This window comes from Denticeps clupeoides, chromosome 5, assembly GCF_900700375.1.
Source record: "Denticeps clupeoides chromosome 5, fDenClu1.1, whole genome shotgun sequence".
In the NCBI taxonomy this organism is placed as follows: Eukaryota; Metazoa; Chordata; class Actinopteri; order Clupeiformes; family Denticipitidae; genus Denticeps; species Denticeps clupeoides.
Window position 1 is genome coordinate 8,651,435 of NC_041711.1, and position 25,143 is coordinate 8,676,577.

A 25,143-nucleotide genomic window follows, 5' to 3' on the forward strand; every position below is an offset into this window, starting at 1 on the left:
ATCATGATGGGTGTAAGTGCAACGGGACTGTAGTCATTGAGACACAACACTGAAGACTTCTTCAGCACGAGACACAACGGTGGTGGCGGTGCTCAGTGAGATGTTGAAGATGTCGGTGAGAACCTCTGCCAGCTGGTCTGCACGTTCTTCCAGGGATGTTGTCTGGTCCAGTTTGAGTTAACTTTTTCGTGAGTTAACTTTGCGACAAGTTTTCCTCATCTCCAACGTGGATAGACACAGCACCTGATCAGTGGAAGGACGGTTGGATTTCCTCGCAGTCAAATCGTGCGTAGAAGTCATTCAGCGCATCTGGTAGGAAGGGGATACCTGCGCCGCGTGGGCCACATTGTCACCCATCCTGAAGGCGGAGTCTCGAGCTTTGAGCAGCTCAAGTACCTCTGGGGCACTTAAGGTTAAGGAAGCGCCCATAATCAGAAGGTTGCCGGTTCGAATCCCAATTCGCCTGGGTGCCACTGAGGTGACACTGAGCAAAGCACCGTCCCCACACACTGCTCCCCGGGCGCCTGTCATGGCTGCCGACTGCTCACCAAGTGTGATGGTTAAAAGCAGAGGACACATTTTGTTGTGCCATGTGCCATATCACTTCACTTTCATTGTCCTGACTGCATCAGCACGATTATAATGAGTGTGGGCTACTGAGTACATAATTATAATTTATCTGAAGGAGGTGTTGTTAAAGAATTGTTAAATAGCTGAATTGGCTTTCTTTATGTTCTGCGAGACACATACAGATAATAACACTGGCAGGTGAATTTCGATTGACTTCGGAAAGGATTCCTTGGCAGATAAAAGTGTTTATCAGCTTCTGAAGATTGCGCAACCCGAGCAGCGCAGCCTGCAGGCGGCGCCTGCAACGTCACACCGGAAGCGGAGTCCGCAGAAAAGGGAGACAGGGGCGAGGCGACGTCCCGGACGTACACGGGACACGGGGAGAGCTGGCCGCCCGGAGCGCAGGTTCTGGGGACATGGAGTGGGAGACTTCCGCCCGAACGTGGTGACTCCGCAACCCCGCACCTGAGGCAGGTGAGAGACGGTCGACTCCTTCGTGCAACTTTTCAGCGAGGGCTGACAAATCTCGCGAGACAAATAGGTCTGTTGATAAAGAGAAAAATTCGAAATTAGCGACTTCGATAAACACACCAACAGTAAAATGTGAAATTTCCTTTTTTTTTCCCCCCGTGACCGGCGTGAATTATTGTCTGTACACTTTACTTATTTAACCATATGGACTGGTGTGCCAGTTAATGCACTTCATACAGGTGGATTTGAGAAAATTTTAAGATTGTGTAAGTGTTTATATCATAAACCTGTATATTTTTAACTCTTCTCTCATCATTGTATGGAAATGAAAAGTGCCACACAGCGCTGCAGAAGGAGTTTCTCTGTCAAACGCCAGCTTGTGATAATTATAAATGACCAAATAGCAGAAATAAGAAAAAAAAAAAAGACAAAATAATAGTTTGTTAATAGCTTTCAGTGCCACACCAAGTCTGTAGCTCTTACGTTAACATGAAGAGTGGACTTTCGTTCCGTTTACCTTTGCGGTTTTCAAAGAGCTAATGGCAGGATATGTAATTCAAAGTTCATTTCGATAGTCACCTCGGTACACTGAACCGTTACCTTGGATCAGTTTGCCAGGGAAATCAATCCAGTGATATATCTGCTGAAAATGAACTGACTTCAGGCCTGTTGTCGGCGCCCAAGGAATTGTGCTGATCCCGAGCTCTGATAGCCAAAGTGCCAGGCCAGGTTTAATGTTTTACTCACTTAATCACTTAAGCTGTCAACTGGAAGGCTGAGAGTAATTTACAGGTAATACTTTAATCTGTTCTGTAGTATTTATTTTTTTTTCGTTGTGACATTGCATATCACCTTTCAGGGATGTGTGGTTGCACCAGATCATGTAGAACCTGTTTGTTTTCCAGGTGAAGAGACGGACGCGTGTAAAGATGAACCCCAGCAATCTGCTCCAGACCTCCACCTCCGTGTCGACGTACGGGATGCACGGCACGAGCCTGGAGAAGCCGGAACCATCTGACCTGCAGATGAGGGTGGACTTCTTCCGCAAGCTGGGCTACTCCTCCCACCAGATTCGTGCCGCTCTGCGAAAGCTGGGTCTGGACACAGACACCAACGCATTGCTGGCAGAACTGGTGAGGAGCGGGGCGTCCAGCCCTGGCCTGAAGAGCGAGGAGAAGGTGGGAGGGTTGACGGGAAGCCAAGGGAAGGACGTGCAGCATCCGGTTCCACAGGAGGATGACGAGGAGCAAGACGGCGTATTGAAACCTATAGTAATTGACGGCAGCAATGTGGCCATGAGGTGCGTGTTGTTAAAACGATCGGTCTCACGCAATCTTGAGCACTTATCTTATTCAGAACCGGATGATAATACTGAATTTGTAACATCCAAAATAAAGATACTAATGTGATGTGATTGCCTGGCGGGTAACAAACTCTCATATGAAACGAAGTCACAGGTTCAAACCCAGAGCAAGACACTTCACCCTTAGCGTCTCCAGCGGGGGACTGTCCCTCTAACTATTTATTGTAAGTCGCTCTGGATAAGGGTGTCTGATAAAATCAGTTACCATAGTTACTCTATGATTAGTGAAAACTAAACTTTACAGGTCTATGGACTCCGCCTACTTTTCTGCGGATTACGTTGACTAGTGTCTATGTTAATGAATGCATGGCATGTATTCGTTTTGCTCAGCCATGAATTAATGACTAAGTACATGAGGAGTTTTTTTTTTACCAGCCAGGCCACGATTCGTATTCCCGGTTGTATGGCGTATAGGCAGCCATGTTGTCTGTCTGGTGATGTACAGCCCGTGCCCTGGAGGGAAAAGCTGTAGCTTCCAGCAGTGGGCCTAGTCCTTACATGTCTGAACTCATTGAACACATATGCAAATCTCATAAACGAAAAACCAACAGCTGTCACCCGAAATAATAGTTCATTTAGGTTATTCTTATGGACTCAAGATGTAGCTTTCCTGAACGGTAAATTTTTTTCCAGGACTCTTTTAGCCTCCACATTATATTAAATACTTTTTACGGGAACTACTTCATTATACACTACACACATAAGAATCCTGCTGGTGTTTCGAAACATTTAAAGCAGTTCTCACTTGACAGCTGATTCCTTCAGCATTCTTCACATGGTTTGCGTCATAACATAAAAACTATGCAAATCATGTCTGGTTTCACCATGTAAAGACACCACACTGGCCTAGGGCCCAAGGTCAGGGGACAGGACATATTCATATCATGTGCAGAATGTGATCCCTGCAGGGCTTCTGAATTTGAACATTAAGAACTAACTGTATGCAAATATCTTGCAGGCCTCCACCCTTTCCCAGTCCTATCCTCCAGCTCACTATCTCTCTCTCTTTCTCTCTGATTCCACTTTGCTCAGTCATGGGAACAAGGAAGTGTTCTCATGCCGAGGTATCGAGCTGGCAGTCAACTACTTCCTCGACCGGGGACACAAGAAGATCACAGTGTTCGTGCCGTCCTGGAGGAAGGAGCAGTCCCGGCCTGATGTTCCCATTTCAGGTAAACATATGCATCAAAACAAGTGCGCTTAACTTACTGGTTCCCATTCGTATCCAATGTTAAAATACAGCCGGGCACTGGCAGCTGAATGTGTTGAAGATATGCCTGGAGTGAAACCTCCACTGTCTGCATTCAGGGCAGAGCAGAGGGGAATTCCAGCAACACCTGAGATCTGTTCATAGTGCACCGCGGACACTGACTGCGCTGTCATGCTGACTGCTAGCATGTGGAAATCAGTTTCTGGGCCGCACATTTTATATGGAAAAAATGCAATCAATCCCTGTTTCGATTAATTTTATTTTTTTTTTTATATAAATCAAAACATAGCTGGCAAGTCACCAGTTTTGAATCTACTAGACATTGCACGGTTCATGTTGGCCATGGCAACAGGGATCTTGAATAAGATCCATCTGTTTGATCGTCCCAGAGTCACCATCATAAGTTTTGGCTTTCTGAGCACCAGGAAAGTTAAACCGCTCTCTGAACCTCACTGGGGAATCCCCCCCACCCACAAGGAAGTTCACTTGCAGACAACCGGTTCAGGCCTGTGAATCTTTAATCTGATCCTTGTCTGTCACACTGCTAAATTCTGCATCAACTTCCTGTTTGGTAGAAAGACTCCAAAATATGTGGTACAGCAGCCAGGCTAGGTCCAATGAAATGTCTCAAATCATGAAATTGAAAGAAATATATAATTTCCTTCTAAGAATGCTGATGACGCATTTTAGTGTGTGGTTAATGACTTTAAAATGAATTTCCTGAAACAGACCAGGAAAACAGAGCATAAAATTCAAATATGAGACCTCGATAGGATTATGGACTGTACACCGGTGTGAGTCTGTCTCAGCTTGTTACAGTGGTGCTGGGGAAAAAGAAATAATAATAATTTCTGGGTAGCATTTTCTTTTGGTGCAAATATGAATTACAGTGGGTATAGAAGGTATTCAGAGACCCTTAGATCTTTAACTCTGTTATATTGCAGCCATTTGCTAAAATTATTTAAGTTAATTTTTCCCTCATTAAATGTACACACAGGATCCAATATTGAAAGAAAAGACTTGTTGACATTTTTGCAGATTTATTAACAAAGAAAAACTGAAATATCACATGGTCCTAAGTATTCAGACCCATTGTTCAGTATTCAGTACAAGCGCCCTTTTGATCTAATACAGCCATGAGTTTTTTGGGAAAGATGCAACAAGTGTTTTTGTTTTATTTGGGGGGATCCTCTGCCATTCCTCCTGGCAGATCCTCTCCAGTTCTGGCAGGTTAAATGGTATAAAGTGAAGTGATTGTCACTTGGTGGACTTCCCTTTTTGAGCATCTCTGGAGAGACCTAATCGGGTTTAAGTCAGGGCTCTGGGCCATTCAAGAACAGTCAGAGTTGTTGTGAAGCCAATCCTTCATTATTTTAGCTGTGTGCTCCGAGTCATTGTCTTGGTGCTGAGCACTCTGGAGAAGGTTTTAGTTCAGGATATCCCTGTACTTGGCTGCATTCATTGGATTCACGACGATTCACGACGATTGTCGTCCTGTCCCTGCAGCTGCAAAACACCCCACCACCATGCTTCACTGTTGGGATAGTATTGGACAGGTGATGATCAGTGCCTGGTCTTCTCCACACATACTGCTTAGAACTTAATTCTATCTTGGTCTATCCAGACCAGAGAATCTTATTTCTCACCATCTTGTAGTCCTTCAGGTTTTTCTTTTGCAAACTCCAGGCAAGGAGAGGGTTCCGTTGGGCCACTGCCATAAAGCCCCAACTGGTGAAGGGCTTCAGTGATTGTTTATGTTTTACAACTTTCTACAGTTGACACCCCCCCACAATTGACCCTTCTACACACAAGGGAAAAACTCCACAAAAAAAGAAAGGAAGAAACCTTGGGAAGGAGTGATACAGAGAGGAACCCCCTTCAAGGGTAGAGTGAGCCTGCAAGTGCTGTCAGTGCAGGGTTTATGATTGTCTAATAAGAGAAAAAGGTCTATAGTTGTAGAGGTGGAGAATCCAAAATGTAGTCCAGTGTCATGGTGTACATTACGTGTCCATTATGATGCTACTGGTCCATTTGAAAATCCCTGAAGCTTTAGTTGTTACGGTGGTGGTGGCTGTGGTGACCCTCTGGTTTGTTTCATGCATTAGTAAAACTGCAGATTTCACTGAGAAAAATCAAATTCATAATCTGTAATTAGAATGTGAAATAACAATAGCATGTGAAATGCAATAGAATGTAAAAATAAATAGCCTATTTAGAATGTAAATAATAATAGAGGTTTGTGCATGCTACTCAGACCAAAAAAAGTCTTTTACCGTTACACTAATTTTATTTGACCACAACTATTTATGTACTGAGGTCCAGACCCAGAAGCTGCCAGATATTGTCTACTGAGAAAGCTGCAGCATTTACACTCTTACATTTACAGTATTAAATAGACCAACTCTGCCTTTTTTTGCCATTCCTGCCACAAGTTTTTATTTTTTTGATTGTTTGAGACACTTTTAATAGTTTTATTATTATGTAAATATGTACTTATAGTTAGCTGCACACAAGACATCTTGAAACAAGACTGATATATATCAGTCGCCACTGATCACTGGCCATCGAAGGATGTATGTATGTGTAAAGTGATTGATCAACACTGTGCTCCACTCTGTGTCGCCACAGATCAGCACATCCTGAGTGAGCTGGAAAGGAAGAAGATTGTCGTGTTCACACCATCAAGACGTGTGGGCGGGAAACGGGTGGTGTGTTATGACGATCGCTTCATTGTGAAGCTTGCCCATGAGATGGATGGAGTGATTGTGTCGAACGACACCTACCGTGACTTGCAGACCGAGAAGCCGGAATGGAAACGCTGCATTGAGGAGCGGCTACTCATGTACTCCTTCGTCAATGACAAGTCCGTGTCAAATTAGTGCCACTGCCCTATTAGCCCTTTAACAGTGCCTAGTTTCTGTAGTGTGATAGCAGCGGAATCTAACCAGTAATTAAATCATTAAACTTTATCTTCTGAGTTACACAAATAATTAAAACAAAAACAATGTATTCAGTTCCTTTTCAGTAGGCGCTAACTTTAGTTTATTTTCTTTTTATCTTCAGGAAGTGAACAAAATAATTTAGAAACCAATTAAGAATTAAATTGGCTTCTCAATTATGTTGTTTGCTTCCTCTGTTATGTCTGACTTATCACCACATAAAGATGGATTAAATCACTATTAATTGCAAAATGTACAGTGAATACATTATTTTTTCACCTTAAAATCCCAGGTTCATGCCCCCTGATGATCCTCTTGGCCGCCATGGGCCAATTCTTGACAATTTCCTTAGGAAGAAGCCACTCCTACCTGAGCACAAACGCCAGCTTTGTCCCTACGGTAAACTACTTTTTCTACTCCCAACAATCAAAATATAGAAAATAAAGTGAGTAAGACTTTCAGGAAACATGCTAATGTGTGTATCAGCTTTATTACTTTACTGAGCAACATGGGTAAGGATGGTTCTCTTTTTCACCATTAGGAAAAAAGTGCACTTATGGCATCAAGTGTAAATTCCACCACCCGGAACGCTCCAACCAATCCCAGCGCTCTTTAGCTGATGAGCTCAGGGAAAATGCCAGACTGTCCTCCCCTCCCTCGGCATTTGGTTCCACATCTTTGGAGCAGGAGCTTGAGTACAAATTGTCTGTGGACCCCCACCGAGTCTGGCACTCCATGGCCCAGGCAAGCGAACCGGCTGCTGGGCCCTACGGGAAGTCCTCCCCATGCACCAGCTCTGTGCAGGGCCCTGGAAAACCAGACTGGCCCAGCCTGCAGTCCTCAGTGTTCAGCACAGACTCGGGCCTGGGCTCGTACGAGAGTCTGCTATCTGAAGAAGCCTACAGACCCAGAGCCAGACCCTTGGGCCTGTCACCAGCCAGGCAGGAAATGGCTCATGCCTGCAACTGCTGCTCCCACTTGAGCAACTACTCCAACCCCAGCGTGGGCTGCGCTTGTCAGCGCAGCTACCCTGCCTTCAACCATTCCACCCTCTACTCACACCCACAGCCGGCTACAGGCCACTGCTACAGTCTACCTGGCTTCTTTCAGCAAGGGGAGGTTCTTCCCCAAAACAGCTTCCAGTGGATGAGTCCTGTTCGAAGTGCCTGCAGTCTCCCGGAGCCCCGCCCAGTCCACAGTCTCTCTGGATACGCAGCCCAGCCACTGCCTACCAGCTTCCACGACGGCCGGCAGGAAATCAGGAAAAAGCTCCATGCCATCTTCAACCCTTACCTGGTGGACAAGGTTATGGACATGTACCCTAATCTCAAGGATGCACAGACACTTGCAGCCCAAATTCTCACTCTCAAGTCCAAAGGCCTGGTATCTTAAAGTTCTCAGTTTCATTGAAAATATTATCTTTCTTTTTTAAAATTCATAAACAGTGCAAAACTTTATATATATATATAATTTTGTAATGAATCTGACAGGATTTTTTTTCCTTTGTGTAAATTTCAGGAATGTAACTAGCATTCAGTAGAGAGCCGTTGTTTTGCCAATGCCACGTCTCTGGTAACACTTGTAAAGCCTGTTGTGAACAGTTGTTCTGCGATAGTGTTGAACTGTACCAACACTTAATTCTTATTGTCTCAGACAGGAGGAGAGACAGCAGTTGATGCATATTGTATCTTTTTGGTTTTACCCACAGTGCAAAAAGCCATATTCTGGAAATTGCATTGTAATTTCTGGTAAGTAATCATTGATGTGATGTTTGGAACAGACACAAAGTGTAGTTTAAGTATGTAATTGTGTATTGTATTGGTTATGGTCTTAGTTTTCCATGAAGTGATTTAACTACAGATACAGTTTTGATTAATACCATTTTCCCTTTTGTTTTTATAGGGGAAAAGATGTGTTGATTAGTTTAACACTAATTTGAACTGCTATGCCAATAGACATATAGACAGGAAAAGTTTAAGTTTTTGTTATTAGTGGTGGTATTCAATAAAGCACTTTAAAACAAAAAAAGATACCTATGCATAACTGGTGCATTATAGCTTGACTATTCATTGTACGTTTTGCATAATTTGTATAAATATTCAGATACACATAATCTCGATTATTAGGCTGTGTTTGAACATTTCTGATATTTTCAAATTGCTCCTATAAATCATGTGAATAGACACTATATGACTTCTCAGGAATTTTGAATTGCAGCACTTGACTTTCTCAGAAGACATGACTGTCATCAGTTGTTACATGTGAAATATGTGAATAAAAAGTTCAGTCTCCACTGTGGCATGTTTGTCATGTTAATCAGAGATCCTAGACAGATAAAGTGGAAAATATAATAATACCGAATAGCTTTAGTACAAATTATTCATGCAAATCTTACTATTACAGAAAAGGGAACGAACAAGGTGGTAGAGATGTATAGTGCATCTGGAAAGTGTTCACAGCAAATCACATTTTGTTAGGTTACAGCCTTATTCCAAAATGGATTAAATATTTTTTTCATATATGTATATATATATTATATGTATATATATATATATTAGAAGTGGGCCATTATCGGCGTTAACGTGAGACTCTTATTGCGCGATTAAAACGTGCTGCGTTAACGCGAGACGCCGTTAATCTATTCACAAAGTTGGGTTGGGAGCTGGGTCTATACTACGCAAGCTATTGTGCCGGAGTTAAATGGTTACACTAGATTTATAAGTATATTTCTTCTTTCTTGTGTCTTTTATTTTCTTATTTTCTAAAGACTTTTTTGAGACCCGGTTCAGGTCTCTTGGACACATGGCATGAGCTGTGAGAGGTGCGTGGGGTTTGTGTGCAAAAAGTCATTTTTTTCATTTTAATTTATACACATTTATGGAATATTTTGCATGTGTGTTATTTTGTGAATATTTTTTTTATGTTCTTTTAATACTGTATATTGTAGAGAGAGGTGCAGAAAGACATGATGTACTGACGCGACCTTGCTTTTTGTACAGAATACACTTTGCACAGAAAATCTCTTGGGTGTCAGCTCATCATTTGTGGTTCAAGAAACGAAATCAAAAAATTACACAATGCAGAAGAAGAACCGCTACACTATCATGACTTTCGCCTTGATATTTTAGTATACCTAGCCGAATTGCACTGTAGGGGCCGAGAACGAGTCTTCGAACTGTGAAATTACCACATCAAATGTGACGTGGTAACATGGATGCAGCTATTTAACTGAATAAACAGTTGGTAAACACAAGTACATCTTATTGAACATAATTTATTTTCATCACCAATTATCATAGTAGAACAGCTTTCTCAAGCAGTTTGTGATGCATTTTGGAAACAGGAGATGAGCCCCTGGTCTAATGCGCCACCTGGTTTGAGAAACCCGTTCTCAAAGACTTACTTTTAGTCATTATTTGGGTAGCACACATATTCTGAATGCCTTCGGCAGAATTCAAATGAGCCATTTTTAATGTAGATTAATCTACATTAATCTAGATTAGATTAAAATGGCTCATTTGAAAATATAGATTAATCTAGATTAATTTAGATCAATCTAGATTAATTCCAAGATTACAGTGAGATTAATCTAGATTAAAAAAATTAATCTATGGCCACCTCTATTATATATATATTTATATATATTTAAATTTTGCTCAATATGAACCTTTGGCAGCAATTACAGCCTCAATTCTGTTTGAATGTAATGCCACAAGCTTGGCACACCTATCCTTGGCCAGTTTTGTCCATTCCTCTTTGCAGCTCAAGCTCCATCAGGTTGGATGGGAAGTTGGTACACAATTAAACACAAGTGTTGAATTTCCTATTAAAGAAGCCTGCTGATTGGTAGTCCTTTACTGCTCATGCATACAAATATAAAATCTGACCCTCAGTGTGTCTCCTCAGTGAATCTACGTGTGTGTCTAATTGCAAGGTGGCTGTCATAAATTGTTCTTAATTGCAAAAACTGGTAATTTATTTTGAACTGTTCAGTAGGTATGTGCAATACCACTGATTTCCTTTCCGATCCGATACCAAGTAAAATTCAGGTTGGTATCAATGATACTGGTCCAATGACATTTACCTGGGCATGGCGGAACTGAGGTGCTGTAAGCATAATAAATAGATAGCGTGATGGAAACCCATGATTCTCCCCAGCGGGCCTCGTTTCTATGCATGCTACACCAGAGTTTCCTCCACTACACACCGACACAAACCCGGTACAACCTGTAGCCACAAACGGCATGGAAAAATTGCCTGGTTCAGACATCTGTGATGTATGATGAGTGCAGACTGAACACCGTTTTTCTGCTCATTGGAGAAACTTAGACTAAACATGACACGGGCTACACTCGCCACGGGGCTCAGCATGGAAGAATGTGCATGGTTTTATGAACTCCCGGTAAGACGATTATATCGTGTTGTAGATCTCTGGACACTTAGAGACTGTTAGGATCAGCTTTTCCTCCATTCCCACTTTATGTATATGTTTTGATTTGGCAGAAAGAACACTTGCCCAATTTGATTCTACAGGTTGCACAAAAATACTTGCCACGGCGCGCAGCGTGAAACTACTACCCAGAGTGACACTGTACTCAAATCAGGCAGTCACGGTCACTACCGGCACTACTTTTTAATGAGAATTTTTTATGCTAGAAAATCACCAAGCAACATCTAAAGTTTAGGATTAGGGTATGTAGGGTTATGTTAGGGTAGATTACAGGAAACACAACCTGGAACATGCCACAGCAATTATGATTTGGACAAAGGCATTTTTTAAATATGCTCCAGGAACTCAGCTGTAAACCTCCTGAAGTTTTCAGACTACACCACCGTCATTGGGCTCATTCAGGATGGTGACGATTCTGCATACTGGCAGGAAGTTGAGCGGCTGGCACTCTGGTGCAGTCAGAACAACCTGGAGATGAACACATTCAAGACTGTAGACATGGCAGTGGACTTCAGGAGACATCCCACAACATTGCTCCCCCGCAACATATCAGACAGCCCAGTGTCTATTGTGGAGACCTTCAAGTTCCTGGGCACCACCATTTCCCAGGACCTGAAGTGGGAGACCAACATCTCCTCCATCGTCAAAAAGACCCAGCAGAGGATGTACTACCTGAGGCAACTGGTGCGGTACTGTCTTCCACAAGAGCTGCTGATCCAGTTCTACTCTGCAGTCATTGAGTCTGTCCTGTGCTCCTCCATCATCACCTGTATGGAGCAGCCACTAAAAGTGACAGGATCAGACTGCAGTGGACTGTACGGACAGCAGAAAGGATCACCGGTGCCCCCCTGCCCTCCATCCAGGACTTGTACCTCTCCAGATCTAGGAAAAGGGCAGGGAAAATCATCTCAGATCCATCACACCCTGGTCACAGACTTTTTGATCTGCTGCCCTCTGGCAGACGTTATAGAAGCCTGCAGACCAGGACCACCCGACACAGGAACAGTTTCTTCCCCCTCACCGTCTCCCTCCTAAACAGCTGAAACTGTCACACTGTGAACCACCTTAATATTGCACTGCACTTTATGTACACTCTGTTTATAAATCTACTATATTGTACTGTTCATTGTTCATTTATACACACTTATAGACCTATGTACATTCATACATATATTTATATTCGGTATATATATTTATAAACAGTATAAACATATTATACAACTTGCACAAATAACACACACATCCTTACACATTGTCATTGTTGTTTTCTTCTACACTCTACTTGAGAGACACCATCAACCGGAATCAAATTCCTTGTATGTGCTTGCACATACTTGGCCAATACTTGGCCAATTAACAAGATTCTGATTTTGATTCTGATTCTGAAGGTCACACCCAGATTTTTAACAGCCAAGAACGCTCCAATCTATATTCTGTTAATCCAGTCTCTGATGTCTTTTACACAATATCCTATCTTAGAATGTGTCATGTGGACTCTGGTCTGAAATGCCAGGGTAAGTACCCAGTTAGTGGAGGTTGTCACATGCTGACCTCAGTAAAGAAAGCAGCACCACCTGGTGGACAAAATTTGTATACAAAAATATTGATATTTGATGTCCCTGTATCGATACATCCCCACATAAAATATTGTGATATATTTGTGTATCGATATCATACTGACTGTTTTATTTTCTTTAATATACACAGTGTTCACTGATGATAACGAATGTCTGTGTGCACTTTATTTTTATATGTTTCCATTTCAGCTCAGTCCTCTACAAGCACAACACCAGCTTTAGATAGCTGACTGGACACTTACATGTCCTATTTTCAATCTTCCGCTTTTAATCTTAATGTTTTACGTGTTTTGGTTCATCCCGCAGCGCCAGTTTTGCCTACTCACGTTTGCATGTCGGGACTGCTGCGGACCTCCATCGGAGTTTCCTCTGTCTTCGCCCTGGATTAGTTCACCATCTTTCTGGTCCTAACACAGTGTGTTAAAATACAAAGACAATAAAGTTAAACTTCAGTTCTGAGTTATGTTGTTTTGGCTGAATTATTAATCTAATGTGATCCACCCAGATCGTCCACAGCATTTTGCATTTCAGCTTTTACATTTTCAGTAAACTGCAGAATATCACAATCTGTACAATATTGTGATACATATTGTATTGTGAGATCCTTGCCAATACACACTCTTACTATTCATTATGGGGCAGGGGTGGCCTAGCGGTTAATTGGAAGTGCCCAAATCCCAAACCGCCAAGGTGCCACTGAGGTGCCACTGAGGTGCCACTGAGCAAAGCACCGTCCCCACACACTGTTCACCAGGCGCCTGTCATGGCTGCCCACTGCTCAGCAAGGGTGATAAAAGCAAGGGTTAAAAGCAGAGGACACATTTTGTTGTGTCACCGTGTGCTGTGCTTGCTGTGTATCACAACGACAAATCAAGATAAAATAAATGGTGACTTCTTTTAGGATAGTTACATCAGCAGTGTGGTTATGTTTGTTAATTGTCCTGAAGAATGCGATAATAAATGCAATACACACAGATTACTGTTGCTTATTCCAGAGCCAAATGCAGCCAAACCACACGCAGTTTGTGATTAGCCTGATCTAATTAAATCAGACTTTTACATTTAATTAAATTCTTATTAAAGACAGTTTGAACCAGGAATTGATTCATCACAGATAACAAAATTATGTTTATTTCAACAGCCTTTTAAATTGTTTTGCCAATGATCATTTATCATTAGTTCCCAGAGTAATATTATGAATTTGCATGATGCTTTTTGAAATTATCATTTTTTTTGTTTCAATCTCTCAAATTCACCAAAACAACATGGTTTTTACCTTAAAATGACTGCAGTATATTGTTTTCATTCATATTTCATTCATAAATTCACGGACTCTTTTGATGGATTGAAGGTGGAGAAGACAGCCATTTACACATGCAAAACAAATAATAATTGCCAGCTTTCAGTGGCTGTCCACTTCAGAGTTTTCAATGTTGCATGCAGTGGCTTTTGCAGGGACTTGTTGCAAAATTCCTTGGAAACATTGATAACAGGTTCACCAATAACCAGACAGTTTTTGCATGTGCAGACACAGAATTTGGAAAGTACTATATGCTGTGGGCACACACCCCTGCCAGCACTCCAGTTTTTAAACTAGCTCTTTCCTGTCACCCCCTAAATGTCCTGAATATGGACATGTGAAGTTGTGAAGTTTCCTCGTCTTAAACTGTGGTTCAGAAGCAATCCGGCATCTCAGTGAAATTTCTTCTAATTATCTAAACAGAGTCCACACATGGATAATCTAATACAACTGTTCTATGAAGAAAAATCATTATCAAGACCAAGGAACACACACAAAATTATATAAAAAAGAAATATGCCAAATTTTGAACATCTGATGGGGCAGAGTTTAATCCATCAATTGATGGATTAAATGTTGTCGTTCGCATTACAGTACAATTTAGTATGGGGCAGGACAAGAGGAAGGAGTTCAGGAGAGAGGATAGGAGAAGGTCTGGAACAAGACTCGAGTGGAGCCGAGTCTCGTTGATGTGTGTCAATCAATGACTGAGCGGCTGCCAGTGGCCATCTTGCCAATTTATAAGAGTCACCTCGTTTCCGTGTTGCTCCCAGTCTCATGGATGGAATCATGTGACATGATTCTGACGGCCCCAGAGCGGAAGCAGTATGCTGCCGGTACTCAGTCACCATGGAAGGGTCCAGGATGAAACGACTCGGGATGCAGGACCAAATACTGCACCAAATACTTGACCCCCTGACCCCTGCGGCAAGAGTCGATGATGCGTTCGACCGTGTAAGCCAGTCCCCCGTCGACGATATGTGGCAGCGGATCCAGAGCCGGCGGATGAGCAGAAGATCGAATGAAGGGCTTCATCTTGCTGACATGGAATACAGGATGGGCACGGACAGTAGGTGGGAGATGGAGACGGTAGGCAAGGGGATTCAGCCGGCTGAGGATCCGAAACAGCCCGACAGTTTGTGTGACTCGGTCCTGAGACGAAGATCCTGAGTGGACAGCCACGCTCTCTGTGACGTGCACAAGGTCAGCAGTTGTGGCAGAGGACGGTAGGCCGGGCAGGGCGACCAAGTGGACCGCCTTGGAGAAGCAGTGAGCGGTGTTAGTAAGATGCAATAGTGTTAGGTTTTTTATGGTGATTTTATTGAGGCCACGATAGTCCATGCAGGGTCTTAGACCACCATCCTTCTTGGAAACAAAGAAGAACCCTGCCGAGGCCGGTGAGGTCGATGGGCGGATTGTGCCGTTCTGAAGCGCCTCGGCAACAAACTGCTCCATAGCCAATTGCTCTGTTTTAGAGAGAGAGCAGGTAGCGTGTCCTCTAGGTGGTGTGGTTCCCGGTAGCAGGTCAACTGCCATGTCGCCTGGCCGATGGGGTGGTAGCTGAGCAGCTTTGGACGGGCTGAAGATGGCGGCTAGGTTGTGGTGTCAGGGAGGAATATCATCTCAAACAGGACAGGTTGATTCTGGATTCGAGGTGGAGGACGAAGAGGGCTGTGGCAGAAGACAGTAGCGATGGCAATGCGCTCCCCACTCCAACACCACGCCTGATGATCAGGAGAGATGAGGTTCATGGAGAGACAGCCAGGGGAACCTGAGGAGGAGTGGTGAGGTGATGATTGTGGTAATAAAGAACTGGATTTTTTCGACGTGGGAGTCGATCCGGAGCTGGAGAGCAACCGTGCGGTGAGTGATGGGTCCCGAGGGAACGGTGGACCGTCCACGGAGGTGATAGTGAGTGGAGATGCAAGGGGTTCCATGGTGATGTGATGTGCTCTGACGATTGAGTGGTCTATGAAGTTTCCAGCCACCCTGAAATCCACAAAGGCGGTGGTGGAGACGATGTGCTGATTCCATTCCAGGATGGCTGGGAGGGTGAGTCGTGAGGTCGGCGTCGGAAAATTAGGAAGAAGTGGCCCAGATGATCGTGCCGCTCTGATCAGCTGGGCGTCCTGTTTCCCGAACAAATATGGCAGGTTAAGCGGTTGTGGGAGGGGGAAGCGCAGTATGCACACAAGCCCTCCCGAAAACACGGCTTTGACTCCTCATTGGTGAGGGCTGCCCGTCCAAGCTACATGGGTTCCTCCCGATTGTCTGGAGGAGTAACGGTGGTTCAAGGTGGTAAGAACGGAGGTCGGGGAGTCTGGTGCACGGTTGGAGTGGGAGCCGCAGTTTTCGGGTTCGCCAGCAGGTGGCATTCGATCCGAAGCGCCAGGATCAGTGCTTCATATGTTGCTGGCATCTCACGGCTGACCATCTCGTCGCGGATTCGCGGGGCCAATCCTTCATAGTAAATCATCCGGAGGGCGTGGACGTCCAGCGGAGTTTTGCTCCCAGTCACATGGATGGAATGAGTTATATTCCCTGACTCTTAGTGCCAGTGCACAGCGTGTGCCACAGATCTTACTGTAGCGTCCTTCAAGTAAGCTTGAGTAAGACTGCAGGGTGATACCCGTGATGCCACTTCATACCTTAAACAAGTGGGTTTTCAGTGGCCCAAAACGATCTTTTATTATAAATCAAACGTGCATATGAGCAAAGTTCCCAGGTGACATTTTCAGTGAAAACAAGTAACACTTGATAGTATTTCTACACTTCCTATCTTACCCTAAACTAAACAATTTCAGTGGCCAAAAGCTTTTAAACCTTTGTGTTCCTGTAAAGAAGTGAATATTTTTATGAACCAGTGAGCAAAGTTCTGAGGTATAGTTTACAGTGACGAATGATTTGGGCCAGGTAACTGTGATGCTCAGGGGCCATTGGGTGATCACAGCAGATGCTTTTGCAGTCTTGGTCCAGCCCAGCTCAAACCAACAAGGCTTCAGGGACCACGACTCCATAAGAGCCCAGTAGGTGCTGCCACATTAATGTGACCAAGACTTACCTTATGGTTTGTTGTGTTGTTTCTGTCATTTTAGACACACGCCTTTGGGTTGGTTTTATTTATCCCTTGGTCCCCTGTTTTCTGGCCCTCGTGCCAGTTTTTTTGTTGTGATTATTAAAATCCCCTTTATCCTAATGTCCCACTTCTGTGCCTCATTCCACATCTCACCCTGAGTCATGACAGTAACACTTGATACAGCTCTATACATCCTATTTTACTTTAAACAAGTAAACACTATCACTGATATGGAATCAGATTTGTGCCAAAACTTTCCTAGTGTCAAATGAAAATACGATGTTGAAATGTAAAATAAGAGGTTAGAATTTTGACAACGAGTTTTTGCTTACATCTTGCTCTATTTCATTTTCGCTTGTGAGACTTTCAGCTACGCTGCTTGTTTTTACAGTTTCACTGCTGGCTTTTCAGTCACTCCGCCCTGTTTTACGCTGCCTGACAATACGGTTGGACTTTTGGCAGTATGTTCTCATGTGGGTGGGGCGTCGCCTCATTGGCCAGCAGGATTTTCAGTGATGGCATTTTTCCAAAAAAAATAAAATTAACCCACTGTTTCTTCTTTAGTTCCATCTCGTGTGATGGAACTAAAGAAATTTGTGTTCATTTTTACAGGACCATAGCCAGGCTAGGGAAGCTCATAATTAATGTTAAAAAATCTCACAAAGTGACATTTTCATGATAGGGGACTTGTAAAACTTCTCACTGAACTATTCCCCCTAGAGGCGCAATACTATGAAATTAGATTTGTGCCAAAATGAAACAAAACTGTCCTAATATCAAACGAAAATATGACGTTGAAATGCAAAATAAGAGGTTGGAATTTTGACAACATGTGTTTTTGCTCCTTTTCATTTTCGCTTGTGAGACTTTCAGTTACACTGCTCGTTTTTACAGTTTCACTGCTGGCTTTTCAGTCGCTCTGTCCTGTTTTATGTTTATGCTGCCTGACAATACGGTTGGACTTGATGTACACCAAAATGTCTATGCATGGCCTTGTCAAGTGATTCACCTATCCTTCAGTTCTAGAAGTTTTAACTTTTCAATATCTAAAAATAAAGTCAAATTCTGACAACACCTCAAATGTTACCATTGCATTTTTTATTTATTATTTACAATGTTCCCAGTAAATTAAATGGACATTCTTGTTTATTTGGTACATAACACCAGATGCAGACATAAAGGAAGATTTTGCCCATACACTGCTCAGAATTATTTGGACCCAAACACCAGTGTCTTCAGTAGTAAGGTTTAAATTGACTCAATGTCTGTCTGCATGGCTTTCTCCAGCATGTCAACAGGTTGTATTTATCTGCATCACTTCCTTTTGCTCCTTCATTCCCAGGCCATCAACAGCTTATTGAAAGAAACAAATGCACCATGTCCAGGCTTACTGCAAGAGAATTTGCATATGGAGAAACATCAGGCTGGAAACATCTGGTTAGAACATTAGGCTTGGAAATGCTCAGAGTAATAGAGTTGTACTTTTATTTGAATATGTTGTGTCATGACCATTGCTATAGTTACCATTCAAAGTAGCAGTGTCCCTGGTGGACACCTGTTTGCTGGCCGTGGTCAGCCTGCTCCAGCTCCACTCCCAGGTAGAAGCCTTCTGAGCTTTCCAGGTGGCCCACGTATCGCAGGCTACCAGTGCTGATCTGACCTGAAGGCAGCAGCACCCGAACACGGTGGCCGAGCCGCAGATCCAGGGGGGAGTGTGGCACGAAAACCCGGTGTGGCCTACCACCGCTCCTCCAGGACCCAGCACTGCAAGGGCAACTGTGTTCCAATGCTATACACAAAGCAATGTCTTCAACACTCAGGGATATTATTGTGGTGCATGGGGGGGTGTTCATAAATTAATTCATCAATGTCATAATCTTTCAGTGTGGCTATGGTCCTTGACATTGTGCTACAGCTGTGTGTGTGTGTGTGTGTGTGTGTGTGTGTGTGTGTGTGTGTGTGTGTGTGTGTGTGTGTGTGTGTGTGTGTGTGTGTGTGTGTGTGTGTGTGTGCGTGTATTGACAGGATAAAAAATAAGGAAGCAGAAAAAAATTTATCATTTTTTTATGTTGTTTAGTACAGCTTTAGGTTTACCTGGTGCTTACAGATGGGGATCTGGAGCCAAAAGCTGATGTAGATGAAACTTGGCTTCCGGAAACGCTACTGTTGAAATCATGCCTTTTCAGTGGTCTCAAATCAGTCCTTTCAACTGGACAAAAGGGTTGCATGCCACCTAAAGGGATTAGCATCACAACACTGATTGGTTGTTGCATCATTTGTTCTGATAAGTACATTGTCCAGATAGGAACACATCTCTGTGTTTGCTTACTTGAGCATTCCTGATCCTTTTCTTCAAAACGAAGGCCATTTTTTTCTACCTCTGATTCATGAAAGAGGTCACCAGAGACATCCATTACATCTTCTCTCAAAAAGACACAAGGTCGGGTCAAAGTCTCAGACACCAGCTGTTGGAAAGATCTGAATGAGCCAAAGCCATCTATGTGCATCTATATTGTATATAAGTATTTGCCTCTTCTAAGATTGTCTCTTCATGTGACTGGCAGATTTTAATTCATAGTGGACAGCAGGCAAGCTCACCTGGTCCCGGAGATCCTGTTGTCTACGCTGTAGCTCTATGAACCTTTTCTCCCATGAGACCCTCTCACCAGCTATCTGGCTTTTCAATGTATGGATCTCCTCTTCAGCTGCCGATAGTCTCGTGTGTAAAACATTACTGCGCTCTGGACGCCCCTTCTTCTGAGGCCCAGCTGAAAGCAGATTTAAGGCATCATTGTTGGGTAGAGTTAGATAAACCAATACAACCTTTCAGTGGACTTCAAGAAGTGTCTACTGCCACCTTCTGGACAGGTATGGTGGATATTCAGATGAAGACATTTACATTTACATTACATTTACAGTATTTCTCAGACGCCTTTATCCAGAGCGACTTACAATCAATAGTTACAGGGACAGTCCCCCCCTGGAGTACCTTAGGGGTTAAGTGTACTGCTCAGGGACACAATGGTAGTAAGCAGGATTTGAACCTGGGTCTTCTGGTTCATAGGCGAGTGTGTTACCCACTAGGCTACTACCACCCACAAAGACAAGGATTATGAAGCAAGGATTGATATAGAGCTGAGCAAGAATAAGGCATTGTCTGGCTAGTTAATTTTCGTCCATTTCTATACCTGTTGTCTGTTTTTCTTCAGGGAAATTGCTTGTTTCGTATGATCCCTTAGGTGAAGAGTTAATTGCGTGGTATGGGCTCACCTGTAGTGCAGATTGGCAGATAGAGGAACAAACATTGCATCATTGAGAGGGTTTAACTAGCATAAGTCAAGATGGAAGGGAGAGATGGTCACATCGTCTGATCCAACATCTTAACAAGTTGGATCAGTCGTAAATACTCATGTCGCATCTTTCAGATGTAAAAATGGCAACAGTGCACACTGTTAAACTGCAAAATTCAAGAAACGTGTAAAAAACTCACCCAGAAGAATCTACACATGCATAGAAGCCCCTTCAGTGTCCAAACAACAGCTGTCCAGAGGACGTCGGTCACCATCCCTGTGCATTTTACCAGCACAAGACAGCTATGTAATCACTTTTAAAGACAACAAACTGCTCCACAATCAGCAATGGCATTCTAGCTGAAAGCTTTAGCTCCTCTAAGACTTTCACAGGATGCAACAGCCACTGATACTCTGATACTCAAGTCTACTCTGAGGTTTTTAGTTGCTTTACCTGTGGTACCTTTTGGCCAAGTGTGTCGAGTGAATGTTCTTGTAGGAATGAAAATGCCAGAAATGTTTCCTTGCAAGGTGAATATCTCCATTATGTCCTGTGAATCTCCATGGCGTTACCTTTTACTCCCAGCTACAAAACTACTGCTGACGAGCACTGGGCTTGTAAATCTTAGGTAATCCTCTTAGATATAGACCTACTCACCCAAGTCGTGTCCCAACACCAACTAAATTTGGTTCCTGATCCTGTTTGTCTCACTCATAGGCCCAGATACGTATGAGCCACACACCCAACTGAAACTAAAACACAATCCTGATTCTAGTTTTATTGTCAATGAATGAATGAGAGTTAAAATTTGAGTTGAGTTTTAAGCGAGTAAAATGAGTGAGGAAGGTTAAATGTAAGTCATGTTCTCATGTATGAAATCTGAAATTCTTTGGAATTGCACTCAGGCTTTCACTTTATCCAGCATCATTTTAAAAATGGGATTATCTATTTCATTATGCATCTCCTTTGGTGAGCACAATTGTGATTTCTTGGATTCTGTCTCAGCATCTCTGGGGCAGTCATGGACAGGAACAGGCTCATGAGCTTGTATTTTCTGAAGAAGTCACAAGAGGGCATCAGTCCCTAAATATTCCAACAAATTCATGTGTCACACTTTCATTCTAGTATTTTCACAAATAATTTCAATTCCCATTACTGTAATTTATGATTACTTAATATAATGATTATTGCATGCTGCATGTTTTGTCAGCTAGACCTGACCAGACTGACATTAATAATCACAGTAATGCACTGATTTGAGGAGTTTCCCTCAAAAACTCTGTTTAACCACTCCAGACAAATACAGCATGGAACATATGCAAACAGTTTAGAAAGAAAATATTAAAATATGAATACACAAAGGCATGCAAATAAAAAGCCATGGAAACAAATTACTGAAACAGCACTGACAACAAAAACAGAAGGAGAGGCCAACCAAACCCATTCACCAAAAATATGTTCCTGTACACGTTTAAATAAAAAAGAAAAAGAGCAAATAGCAAATTACCTTAAAATGACACATTTAAGTTTATTATTTTTTTCATTTGTTCGTTTGTAAGCCTGCTGTCGGAGGCTGTATTCATTGTCTGTCTATCTGTATTGGTGAGATTGTATATACTGGTTCTGGTTGTTTCTGTTCTTCTTTAAAATAGAAGTTGGTATGCACCCTGCTTATATAACATATATATAATATGGGGGGTTGGTCTTTGCTCAGCTTCTCTTTGTTGCATGTCCTTTTCCACTGGTTTCAAATTTCCCAATTATATTCAGTGTGAAAAACCTAAGGAGAGATGAAACTAAATCAAAGGTAAAAGACTGTGAGATGTATTTTCTTTTTAGAGACAAAATATTCTGCAAGAGAGCATCAAGCAATATCAAGCAATGAAATATCTCAGACAAGTGAAAATGCATTCCCTCTGTTGTCAGCTGGTGGCAGTACACAAAACAGGTAATTTGGGCATGTGTGGATCATCATACTCATAATAATCAAAATCTTGAATTTGATTTAAATATATGTTTTACAACATCATACGTTACTTTGCCATTCAAATGTAGTAACATTTTAACTTATAATATATAAAATGTTCCTACAAAATTTAACATCTTGACATCATGTATGGCAAATTTGACAGAAATGTGACTTCTCCATGTTGGAGAAGTGTCTTAAAATTGATCATGTGTCATCCTTCTGCCTTCGGGTGCAACCATTAGGGGTCGCCACAGTCGATCAGCCAGTCTGGTTGTCCGCACAACTGAAGTGAAAAGTGAAAGCGAAGCACTGCAGCACAGCACACAACAAAATGTGTCCTCTGCTTTTAACCATCAATCTTGGTGAGCAGTGGGCAGCCATGAAAGGCTCCTGGGGAGAAGCGTGTTGGTCTAGGCCTAGGTTACACACCGGATGCCACTCCTGATGCAACCTTCCCCATTTACCCAGGCTTGGGACCGGCAACAAGAAATACACTGTCACATATGTCCCCAGTGGTTGGGTTAAAAACGCACAAAATCTCAACTTCCAGTTGATGGTCTTGAGGAGCACAACACACCTACCAAATTGAGCATGGCATGGTCTGAAAAAAATATCCAGTAAGTGGCAGTTGTGTGGATGAAAATGCTTTTGATATCAGAGGTCAGAGGAGAATGGGCAAGAAGGTTCAAGGTGACAGCAAAGCAATTGAATTAGCTTGTTCCCGTCAAGGTAGGCAAAGTACCATCCAATAAAGCACCTTTGGTTTCGCATCATTAAGGTCAACACAGACAAATCTGCAGCAACTGTATAATGTCATCATGTCAACATGGACCAAAACCAGGGACCTCTGTCCCTGAGAACTGATGGATGTTCCAAAATGGTTTTCAGACTTTCACTGCAGGCCCCACTGGCCTGCTGCACCTCTGGTGCTTGGGCCTTTACCTTAAGCACATTTACCTACTACATCATATTGTGCGCTACTTTTGCAATACTTTATCACATAGTGCTGTACTTGCATCCCTGGCACAGAAGACATCTTGTTCCCGTCCGTAGTATCTCCATCTCAGATTGTGCTTGATCTTCAAGGTCTGTTGCTTTAATTCTCATCAGCCTGTGCAGCAGCCACCTGCGCTGACCAATTACATGCCAGGCTAGACATGGCCCCTTTAGGTTTGGTTCTGCTGCTTCCGATGCCAGCTGGGCATCCTCGCGCTAATTGGCTCAGGGTTTAACCCCTTTGGTGTTGCAAGGCATGGTGAGTGGCTGCTGTACGTCCTGTTTGTCTACAGTGTTACTGTAGTGCAGTGAATACTGTTACTGGTGAAGGTGAAATTTGATTTCAGCGTGCTCACTTATTGAGAAGTGCACTTATCGAGAGGTTTGCTCTGCTTGTTGCAACATAATAGCAGGATTTGTACGAACCATTGACCACTAGACCATTACCAACCCATTTTGAGATAACAGTGGTCACTTACAGACCCCAGTGAACACAATAAATCCTTTATATTCCCTTTTTCAAAAGAGAAGAGTGCCAATGTGTGTCAGAGCACCTGCACAGGTCACGGGAATGCACACTGTAGAACATAAATGTTTTCACAGACTGACCGACTTTGCATACCTCTTTGTCCAAGTAAATGGAGACATTTTTCCATTTCATTTGCATCCAAGGGGGTTTGAAACAAACATTCATAGACAGTGTTTTAACAGGCATGACAACCAAGAAACCAGTGCTAACATTTTTTTAAAAATATCTATTTTCATCTGTTCCAGATCCAGGCTCTTTATCATGTTTCCATTTTTTTTACAACATCTTGCTAAACAGATATCAAGTTCAGGATCCTTTAGAGCATTTGTTCAAATATATTGCAGAACTTCCATTTGTAAATACATTTATCAAACATAGTGCCAACCACCTGACCCCATGTTACCTTTACTTTAACCATTTTAACTGGGTTTTCATGATGACTTTTTTAAACAAATATATTTTTTCTGCTCTTGTTAATTTGTAGTCACACACAATTGCATTGACGAGTTTCACAAATACGCATGCAAATTTTAGCTCCATATTCATGCCCAAAGCTTCTTTACACTGCTGGTGAACCAGCTTCAACATTAGAGGATTCAATTAAAATGACACTCATCAGCCATGTGTTATTTGTTCTCACACATGAGAATATCTGTGTATAGGTCAGTATGCATATAAATAGCAGAATACTGCCATGCCATTTTCTGCAATTGTAGTAGGTGGTGATTCATTCACGATACTTAAGGAAATATATGAGCCCTGAAGGAGGTCATTGTTCTTCAAATTCCTCTTCATCCCTCTTCAGGGGCAGTGGTGGCCTACAGGGTAAGGAAATGGACCCGTAATCAGAAGGTTGCCGGTTCAAGTCCCGAGCCACCAAGGTGCCACTGAGGTGCCAGTGAGCAAAGAACCGTCCCCACACATTGCTCCCCGGGCACCTTTCATGGCTGGCCACTGCTCACCAAGGGTGATGGGTAAATGCAAAGGACACATTACATGGTGTCACCGTGTGCTGTGCTGCAGTGTTTCGCAATCACTTCACTTTCTCTTCATTTGTTCAGAAAACACAATAAAAATAACACTACAAAATATATTTTGTTGTTGATTATTAAATAACCTAATTTGTTATTTCATAGTCATGTGCCTTCAGTTTTATTGTATAATGTAAAAAGAAAAGACCCATAAGGCCCTCATGTATATGCTGTGTGTGTGTGTGTGTGTGTGTGTATATTCATATATATTAATATATATATTAATATATATACGCTGTCAGTGTTGTAGTTTAATAAAAATATAATTTTTTAAATATGAACAAGGTGAAATTTTCTTCCATCTAGTCCTTCAGTGATTAGATCTAGTCATTTTTTTTCTTCTTGCAATTCTTAGTTGTAGGGCTTTTTTT

At 42.5% G+C, this 25,143-nt stretch overlaps 2 protein-coding genes across 5 annotated transcripts; one reads left to right on the forward strand and one right to left on the reverse strand.

Moving 5' to 3' along the window:
• The first annotated feature begins 607 nt into the window (after window positions 1-607).
• Window positions 608-8,844, forward strand: zc3h12aa (zinc finger CCCH-type containing 12Aa). Of its 3 annotated transcripts, XR_003749950.1 has the most exons (7): window positions 611-1,044; window positions 1,947-2,341; window positions 3,437-3,576; window positions 6,243-6,477; window positions 6,846-6,952; window positions 7,095-8,301; window positions 8,456-8,844. XR_003749950.1 is itself a non-coding variant. In XM_028981915.1 (6 exons), the coding sequence occupies exons 2-6, from the start codon at window positions 1,971-1,973 to the stop codon at window positions 7,943-7,945; spliced, it is 1,704 nt and encodes a 567-aa protein (XP_028837748.1). In that variant the 5' UTR covers window positions 608-1,040; window positions 1,947-1,970; the 3' UTR covers window positions 7,946-8,844. The 3 variants fall into 3 exon arrangements, 2 of the variants coding, with proteins under 2 accessions (XP_028837748.1, XP_028837747.1); XM_028981915.1 differs by having other exon boundaries at window positions 608-1,040; window positions 7,095-8,844; XM_028981914.1 differs by having other exon boundaries at window positions 7,095-8,844.
• A 9,188-nt stretch (window positions 8,845-18,032) lies between these two features.
• LOC114790919 (uncharacterized) lies at window positions 18,033-20,912 on the reverse strand. Of its 2 annotated transcripts, none has more exons than XM_028981356.1 (8): window positions 20,710-20,912; window positions 20,447-20,523; window positions 20,145-20,226; window positions 19,555-19,724; window positions 19,286-19,421; window positions 19,051-19,189; window positions 18,481-18,720; window positions 18,033-18,346 (listed from the first exon to the last, which is right to left on the reverse strand). In XM_028981356.1, the coding sequence occupies exons 1-8, from the start codon at window positions 20,789-20,791 to the stop codon at window positions 18,289-18,291; spliced, it is 984 nt and encodes a 327-aa protein (XP_028837189.1). In that variant the 5' UTR covers window positions 20,792-20,912; the 3' UTR covers window positions 18,033-18,288. The 2 variants fall into 2 exon arrangements, with proteins under 2 accessions (XP_028837189.1, XP_028837188.1); XM_028981355.1 differs by having other exon boundaries at window positions 20,701-20,905.
• Between the last annotated feature and the right edge of the window lie 4,231 nt (window positions 20,913-25,143).